General features: G+C 32.4%; 1 protein-coding gene across 1 annotated transcript in view; it reads right to left on the reverse strand.

Moving 5' to 3' along the window:
- xylb (xylulokinase homolog (H. influenzae)) overlaps nt 1–9,941 on the reverse strand; it is a 31,695-nt gene that overhangs the window by 4,007 nt on the left and 17,747 nt on the right. Inside the window, exons 15-18 of the mRNA XM_016236858.1 lie at nt 8,565–8,661; nt 6,156–6,214; nt 5,212–5,299; nt 950–1,044 (exon numbers count right to left, since the gene is read on the reverse strand). Coding sequence (XP_016092344.1) covers nt 950–1,044; nt 5,212–5,299; nt 6,156–6,214; nt 8,565–8,661 — 339 coding nt within the window. The remainder of the gene's footprint in view (nt 1–949; nt 1,045–5,211; nt 5,300–6,155; nt 6,215–8,564; nt 8,662–9,941) is intronic.

The raw sequence follows: 9,941 nt of genomic DNA on the forward strand, positions 1-9,941 counted from the left end.
AAATAAAATAAAATAAAATAAAATAAAATAAAATAAAATAAAATAAAATAAAATAAAATAAAATAAAATAAAATAAAATAAAATAAAATAAAATAAAATAAAATAAAATAAAATAAAATAAAATAAAATAAAATAAAATAAAATAAAATAAAATAAAATAAAATAAAATAAAATAAAATAAAATAAAATAAAATAAAATAAAATAAAATAAAATAAAATAAAAAAAGCAGCTCAGACAAAAAAATAAATAAAAAATGATGTTGTCCTTTTTAGAGATTTTAAAATCACATTCTAATTTTCATGTTATGGAATAGAGCAGCTCAGACAAATAAAATATCTATCAACTTTTTAAAAAATGAATACATTTCAACTTAAACAATTTGTAACAATTTTCCTTTTTAGAGATTTTCACCATAAATCACAATTAATATTAATTAAATAATTAAATAAAACAAAATAAATAAATGCATCAACTTGTGGCGCTTTTTTGTCTTGATTTTCACTATAAATCACAATGCAAATGACATTTTATGGAAAAGAGCAGCTCAGACAAATGAAAATAAAATATTAGTATCGTTTAATGACATTGCAAATTATGTTTTGGCTCTGAATAACTATGTTTCACTATGAATCACGACTACAATAAACGGAACTAAAACACATGAAAACACTACGTAATGAAACTCAACTGAAATGCAATGAACTGCAATATGTTCCTACATAAAAAGGAACGTCAGTGATGAAATCAAGGAATCACTGAATCGTTTTGTAATCGATTCTTTGAAACAAACCTGTAAAAGAAAGCGATTCACAGACATCAGTACATCACAATTTACTCTGCGAAGGATTTATCTTTGATGTTATGCACAGTAACGTCACCAGCGTGAGACGGAGTTTTGTGTTTTGTGTTTTAGAGAGGAATATGAATTGTGATATTGTGTATCTGTACCTCTTGCGCTCCCGGCGCGGGTCGGACGGCCAGCTGCGGTTCTGGAGCGTTTCTGAGCGTCTCTGTGAAAGATGCTCCTGCGTCTGCCTCCAGACCTGCAGAAACACACATTCAGTCATACAGCGTCACTGAAGAAACACAGAACCAGCTCAGTTCAGGATCACAGCTCCGCTACACTCTTACAAATAAAGCTGCTTCACAGTGAGGCCACAGAAGAACCTTTTTGTCTGAATGGGTCCATAAAGAGCCTTTAACATCTGAAGAACCTTTCGGTTTCACTAAAGCTTCTTTGTGGCGAAAGAAGGTTCTTCAGATTATAAAAAGGCTTTAAAGAACCTTTGACTGAACGGTTCTGTGGAACCAAAAATGGTTCTATGGCATTGCTGTGAAGCACCTTTATTTTTAAGAGTGTACATATTACAAACATTTGTGTTTCATAAAGAGCTAAAGGGATAATATAAATTAAAATTCTGTCATCATGGACTCGCTCTCATGCCAAATGCCATGTTTTTCAGTGCGTCAGGTCACTTTTGTTGTACTTTTATGGTGCTTATTTTGTCCTTTTTAGAGAATTTAACTATAAATCGCAAACAAAGTTTCATTTTATGGAATAGAGCAGCTCAGACAAAATGAATCAATCTTCTTTTTTGTGTTCTTCTTAGAGCTTTTAATTATAAATCCCAATCGAAATTCCATTTATTACTAAGTAATAAACTTATCATCAATCACAACTTCAAGGTTTCTGGCTGTTTTTGAAGGAGTTATGGTTGAGGAGCCTAACTGGATGGTGAAATTGTGATAAAGTGATGGGTTTGTTGAAACCACAAGCAGTTCTGTCTTAGCCAGGTTGAGTTGAAGGTGATGGTCCGTCATCCAACAAGAAATGTCTGTTAGACAAGCTGAGATGCGAGCAGCTATCGTAGGATCATCAGGATGGAATGAGAGGTAGAGTTGAGTGTCATCAGCATAGCAGTGATATGAAAAGCCATGTTTCTGAATGACAGAACCTAGTGATGCCATGTAGACAGAGAAGAGAAGTGGTCTAAGTACTGAGCCCTGAGGCACCCCAGTAGCTAGATGTTACGACTTGGACACCTCACCACTCCAAGATACCTTGAAGGACCTATCTGAGAGATAAGACTCAAACTAATACTGGGGTCTAATGCATAATATACAGTAAGGAGGAAAGAAAATCATTTCCCTTGCATAAAACTTTTATGGTGCTTATTTTGTCCTTTTTAGAGAATTTAACTATAAATCGCAATCAAAGTTTCATTTTATGGAATAGAGCAGCTCAGACAAAATGAATCAATCTTCTTTTTTGTGTTCTTCTTAGAGCTTTTAATTATAAATCCCAATCGAAATTCCATTTATAGAATAGAGCAGCTTAGATGAATAAAATAAATGTAAAAATAAAATAAAATTATAGAAAATATAATTTTTTATTAATCCATTTTAAAGCTTTTAACTATAAATCATTTTATAGAACAGATCAGGTCTGACAAATACAATTATTTAGATAAATAAGAAATTATTTAAATGAATAAATACATTCATTAGTTAAAAAAATATTTTTTGACTATGTTAATTTTAACTATAAACTTACTTATAAAAAGTACTATAAAGTACTTATAAAAAAGAGCAGCTTAGACCAAAATAAATAAATAAATAAAACCTTTATGGTGCTTTTTTGTCTTTTTTATTTTTTTATTTTTTAGAGCTTTTAACAATAAATCCCCATATAATTTTTAATTCAAACGAAGAAGTGTTAATGAAGAAAGTCGTACAAATTTTTAGCACCAGCTCATTAAAAAAAATGTTGACTGGAGAAATCCATAATTCTCTGACCTTTATAAATCCAGATGTCTCATTAAGAATATCTTCCACTTCTCCACTGGGAACTTTGGTTTCAGATATAAAGTGCATTTCTTTGAAATCAAAGTACTCGATGAACCCAAAGACCGCATGTGACGCATTGGTTTCTTCCACTAACGCTCATAACGTAGATAAGAAAGTTCTGGGTCTAACACACAGTTTTGGTGTGACGGTGATCAGAAAGAAATGTTTTCTGCGGGTCAGTGATGCTGTACCGTCCGTCTCTATGGAAACGGGTGGCAATTCCAGCAAAAGGGATGAAGCCAATCCGTGTCTGTTCTACCAATTAACAGCAGCTCGTCGTCAGGATTAATGATCAATAAGAATCATCAGTAAACCCTTCAGAAAGCCACTCTCCACGGCTGTTAAAGAAAGGGCCCTGAGCTTTAACCAATGCTGATATGAAGCAGAAAGTCCTCATCAGGCTGTGATTAAAGCCTCACCCGCTTGTTTGATTCTGACGGGACACGAGCCTCTCCATCATATTCTCCTGATCAGACCCATGCGTCTCACACACTCACAGCACACACACATCGATGCGGATCGAGCAGGAGACGCTGGCGCTGAACTGAAGTACAGACAGTTATACAGAGATCCTGGATGGCAAATATCCCAAGCATCGCTTCGGTCCTGCTAATAACCGTCTAGGGTGCCAAATATAAAATAAAGTCAACAAAACAGCTCTATCTTGCCAGATTTACATAAATAATATTTTTGTCTAATTTTTTCATGCATTTCATTTGTCTAAACGTAAATAGTAAATCTAACTTTAAATCAAAATATAAAATATAAACAAAAAAACTAAGAAAATTCAAGGCAAATTTTGCAGATTTACCTAAATAAAAATGTTTTTAAATTCAAATTTCATACATCATAGTCTTAAGTATTTTCCATGCATTATAGTAGTTATATGTAATGAATAAAAAAAAATAAAAAATATTACTTCTAAATCTTAAGCCAATTTTTGTCCAAATGTAAATGTTAAATCTAAACAAATCTTTAAATTTTTAAACCAAACACCTTTACAAATAATTTTTTTTTTTAAATTAAAATAAATATAAATCAAATAAAACATATTACATCGATGCGCCGTGTTGATCAACATACAGATTTACAAATATTTAAATTAAAATGTAAATTACATGCACGTTAAATATGCTAATAGTTTACTTAGTCATTAAAATATATAAAAATGAGACATCTGAAACTGCATTATCTTACTTAATGTGAATCTGGCTTATCTAGTAGATCTAGCGGTATCATGTAAACAAATGTTAAAGTGCCCCTAAATTTTTTAAATTTTGCATTTCATGCAGTGTGCAACACAGCCCTAAGTGAATGAAAACATCCTGCAAAGTTTTACATCTGAGCGTGCACCGTGTATAAAGTTATTGTCTCTCAACAGAAAGAGTCGACTCAGAGTTATTTAAACGAGTCGTTTTTAAAACGAATCCCAAGCCGTTTCATCTTGAGGTCAACATGAAACATTAGCATATTGCCCGCCCACTTATTAGTCTTTTCTGTTGGTCTGAATAGTAGTAGTAGTAGTAGTAGTATCTAGTAGATCTAGCGGTATCATGTAAACAAATGTTAAAGTGCCCCTAAATTTTTTAAATTTTGCATTTCATGCAGTGTGCAACACAGCCCTAAGTGAATGAAAACATCCTGCAAAGTTTTACATCTGAGCGTGCACCGTGTATAAAGTTATTGTCTCTCAACAGAAAGAGTCGACTCAGAGTTATTTAAACGAGTCGTTTTTAAAATGAATCCCAAGCCGTTTCATCTTGAGGTCAACATGAAACATTAGCATATTGCCCGCCCACTTATTAGTCTTTTCTGTTGGTCTGAATAGTAGTAGTAGTAGTAGTAGTAGTATACTTTATTGTCCTCAAGAGGAAAATTGTTATGGACTACATGTTGCTGCAGACATATAATAAACATAAAAAAAAATAAAACAAAATGAAATGAAAATGCAAATTCATTCTTTGCCACTAGGTGCCACTTTTGGAGCGTAAAAATAGCGGTTTCCCTGGTATCGCTGTACACAAAGCAGCACTGCGCTCACAAACACTGCTTTATCAGGCATTACAGGCGAGATCCAATCGACCAATCACAGCAGATTAGCGTCACGCAAAGCAGGGGTTTGGAAGAATGAATCGTTGAGCGACTCATTTGGGAGTCGTTGAGCAAGTAAGATAAAAAATAAATGCATATTATAAGACAATGAAAGTGTTTTTTTTAGCTTGCATGCATGTCGACCTGTTGTCCGGGACTCCCAAAACCAAAACATTAACCTTTCATAACCCATAATAGGGGCACTTTAATAGTTGGTCTCTATGGGTCTCCACAGGAGCAGAATTATCAGATAATATTATTATTATTCTTACCATGTAAGGCTCTGTAAGCGCAGCCCAGACAGGCCGAGTTTGTCACGTCGATGGTGTAAACCGGAGCGCTGAAGACGTCAGACAGAACCTGCAGCGTTGAGAAGATGAATGAGCATTACATTAATCAAGACATTTCAAAATCATTTGAGAAGCATGCACATGTGTTGGTTTTGTAAAAACATTTAAAAATAAATATGAAAAATGCTAATTTTCGGTCATTATACTTGGATAAATAATGTAATTTTGTTCCCAATGTCAAATGCAAATATTAAATATTTAAAATAAAAAAATTAAGTACACTTGCATATAAAATCTTAACTCAGTTTTTTCCAAATATAAATGCAAATATGAAATCTTTAAAATAAAAATAAATGTACATAAGCATAAGTCTTGAATCTAACATGCAAATATAAAAAATTTAAAGATTTAAAATTTACATTTAATGTGTTAATAGTTTTAATTTACATTTGTAAAAATGAGACATTTGAAACGGCGCAATACAAAAAAAATGATTTTCTTCCTTAGATATTTATGCTAGAAAACAAGACAAAAATACTAAGAATTCTTGAATCATTTTAAAATATCTTAATTTGTTCAGAAAATAAAATATCTTAAGTCATTTGATCAAAATCATGTTAGTTTTTGCTTAAAACAAGCAAAAATGTCTGCCAATGGGGCAAGAAAAATAAACTTGTTTAGCCTTCGAATTAAGATAACTTTTCTTACCTCATTAGCAGATATTTGTGCTTGTTTTAAGCAAAAGCTTACAACATTTTTATAATTTCTTCAGAAAACAAGACTTAATAGCTTAAGTCATTTTACTTGTCAAGTAAATGCATCTTGGTTCGCGAATGTTTAGACATTTATACTAGAAAACTAGACAAAAATACTAAGAAAATCATTTATATAAATCTGGCAAAACACAGCGTTGTAAAGGACAATACCTGTAAAATGTCCTTGTTGGATGACGCTCCTCCTGTGGCCAGCACTCGTGTACCAGCAACTATAAAACAGATTAATTCATGTTATACTGTATATCATCATAAACCACACTTACTGAGACACAGCCCCTGTGACAACTAGCCCCGGCCTACCCTACAATAACAGAGGAGCTGCGAGCTGATCTCTCTATGCATGTGTTTGTATGATCCCACGCCAGACATCAAACATGCTAACGCTGCCATCAGGCCGCAGTGAGACATAAAACATTATGTTATGCTAATTAAAGCATAATTCAGGCTGCATGAAGCATAAAAACAAATGTTACTCAATAAAACGGCACATAAATAGGAAAATCATAAAATTATTGCACTTGTAAAATTCATCACGATGAACAGATTTATGATCAGTAAACAGCATCTTAATAAAAGCATGAACCTGATAATCAGCTATAAATTAAATAACATTTAAATTAAATCCCATGCATGCAAAATAGCACGATTTTAAAAAGCAAGCAAGAAATGCAAGAAAGAAAGAACATTTAAAAAACATAAAATTCAAATATTTCCACATGGTTCAATAAATATATAAACACATTTAAATAAGTGCATACACACATACGTTTTATATTTAAAAAAGTAAGAAATAAAGAAACAAAGTTATTAAATTAAAAAAAAAATATTAAATTAAAAATGCAAACGTCTAACTGCATTCCATTCATTATAGTTTAAGAAGAAATATAAAAACTAAATTAAAACTAAAATAATAATAATAATATATAAATGTTAATATATCTAAACGTAGATATAAATATATTAAACATAACTTTACAACTTCAAGCACTTGGGAAATAGTCAAATTAAAGCAAGCAAGAAAGATGCACATCAATTAAAAAAATACATGTAAATCTTACTTATAAATGCAAATATGCATCATTTAAATATTAATTAGTCATGCCTCCCATTTGGATTTTTAATTAACATTCTGAACATTCGAATTTGCATTGAGGGTTTATTATATTAAGATTTATACATTTTTTAAATATTCATTAAGGAATAAATGTTATTTGATACTGAAATGCATTACAGATATTCAACAGAGTGAATAATTCCAGTATCAATATCCTAAGACCTCCGCCCAAATGAGTCGGAATAAACAGTGTGAGGGGTGTGGCCTTCATCATCATCATCATCATCATCATCATCATCTTATTATAGGGATATATTGCAAAGCACATGTATAATCAGGAGAGAGAGAATCAAAGACGGTTGTGTGGCTGTTAAATGCTGAGTAATGTAAATGTGTGACGCATTGAGACGCAGCCGTGCATCAGTCCTGCATCATCCAGATGTTTGTGTTGACTACAGAAGAGTGCATTACTAATGAGTATTGATGGAGCATAAACCCTGACCTTCACTCAGCAGGTGCAACCCTAAAGTTTGGGCTAAGATGTTTTTTGTTTTTTTTTGAAAGAAGTCTCTTCTGTTCAGCAAGGCTGCATTTATTTGATCAAAAATACACTGAAAAAATGTGAAATAATATTACAAGTTAAAACAGCTGTTTTCTGTGTGAATATGTGTTAAACTGTAATGTATTTCTGTGATGCGCAGCTGTATTTTCAGCATCATTACTCCAGTCTTCAGTGTCACATGATCTTCAGAAATCAGTATAATATGCTGATCTGCTGCTCGAGAAACATTTCTGATTATTATCAATGTTGAACACAGTCGTGCTGCATGATATTTCTGTGGAAACTGTGATGCATTTTATTTTTCAAGATTCACAGATGAACAGAAAGTTCAAAAGAACAGCATTTATTTGAAATAGAAATATTTTTATAATTTATAATATGTAAAATAAAGCAATAATCCCCGTGAAGCCGTGGTTCACATCGTGCCTAACAACGCCCCTTTATTGGATTATTGCTTTATTTTACATAATATAATTTATAAAAATATTTCTACTTCAAATAAATGCTGTTATTTTGGACTTCAAACTTTTGAGAAAATATATAATTTTATAATTTTAATGAATATATTTTTAAAGATAGAAACACATTTGCATTTACATGAATGCAATAGATGGATTTTTTCTGTATTTGTGTAACATTGTTTTAATAATAATGATGATGATGATACAGCGTATGAATAATGAATACAGCGCATGAGAACGGTTCCTAGCCTGTTTTTATTTGAGCTCCATGAAATGATGCATATAGGAGCGTTCTGTTGCTTACAGACATGTTACAGAAGGCAGTTAATGATTTTACTTAATGAAAGCATTAATACATATTTTTGATTTTAATATTTCAAGCGCAACACAAACTCGTACAGCAGCTGTAGTGCACTTGCTGAGCTAATACAGACGACTGGCCTGGAGGAACAGCACTAATGATCGAGACACCAGACACTCACTGATCTTGTAGCCCAGTTTTTCTGCATGAACTCGTTTGGCCAGGAACTGTCCTTCAATCAGAGCTCGGATTTCCATCTCGTGCTCAAACGAGGCGACCTGAGCGAGAGCGAACACAGACGCCAGCCGCCCATCAGGACGAGAACAGAACCAAAACACAAGGTTTTACAGATAAGACCTGACTTTCTAGTTCTTTAGAAACACTGTGTGCTGCTGGTGCTTAAAACAAACCAAACTCCAAAACACTAAAGAAATCATCAAGAACATTTGTATAATAGAATATAATATAATGTAGAGTTAATCAAATGAAGCTTGTTTTTAAGACCATTAAGATTTTTTGACTCCGACATTATTTTCATGATAATTAACTCACATTAGTGTAATGCAAAAAAATAAATAACAAATAAATAAATAATAAATATTCTATTCTTTATTTAAAATATTTAAACGTTTACTTTATATTTTATAGAAATTATAATACTGATTTAAATTAAAAACAACTGTAATACATGTATTTTTTTTGTAAAAGTAATAAACAAATATTATTTATTAAATAAAAAGATATATATAAAATTGTATAAAATAAAAAAATATATATATATATAATTAATTGACTTCCTTATATCTCTATTATATTTTATTTATTATTATGGAAACAAAAATTAAGTAAAACAGTGACGAGAGTGAGATTTTGTTGCATTAAAGAGAATCTGAATAATGTACTTAATTGTCAGTAATGTAATCATTCACAACTAACGGTCTTAAAATAAGTTTTTTTTTAAAAACTTACAAATTTGGGGTGAAATGTGACCTGAAAATGTTTTCGTAAAAATGGTTCTTGAAATAAACAGAACCACAAAAGATCTGAATTTAAAACTACACTGAGGTGTATTTTTCTGCGCAGTTGTTCAGGGTAAAAACGATGTAAATATCACAGAAAGAGCGCGATCACTGGTGGTGGATCTGCTGGAGGGTTAATGAGCGTCTTATGGCAGGTGAACCGAACCGTGACCCAATTAGCACAAATTAAGCAATTATCTAATCAGAGGCAGTATTTGCAAACCTGTTCAGCCGCAGTTAAACGAAGCTGAAAAGGGCAAATCAATCAGTGCGTCTCGTTTACAGCAACTCACCCTTTGACCTTCAGCGTTAAACCTGTGAACACCGGCGAAGGGAGGAGTGATCTCCATCACATCAAAATACACGCCTGAAACAGACACGCGCGCGCACACACACACACACTCACTCACTCACTCACTCACACAGACAGACACACACTCACACACTCACTCACAGACACACACACAGACAGACAGACAGACACACTCACAGACAGACACACTCACAGACAGACAGACACACACACACACACACACACA

The sequence above is a fragment of the Sinocyclocheilus grahami genome, unplaced genomic scaffold, assembly GCF_001515645.1.
Source record: "Sinocyclocheilus grahami isolate Dianchi unplaced genomic scaffold, SAMN03320097.WGS_v1.1 scaffold499.1, whole genome shotgun sequence".
NCBI lineage: Eukaryota > Metazoa > Chordata > Actinopteri > Cypriniformes > Cyprinidae > Sinocyclocheilus > Sinocyclocheilus grahami.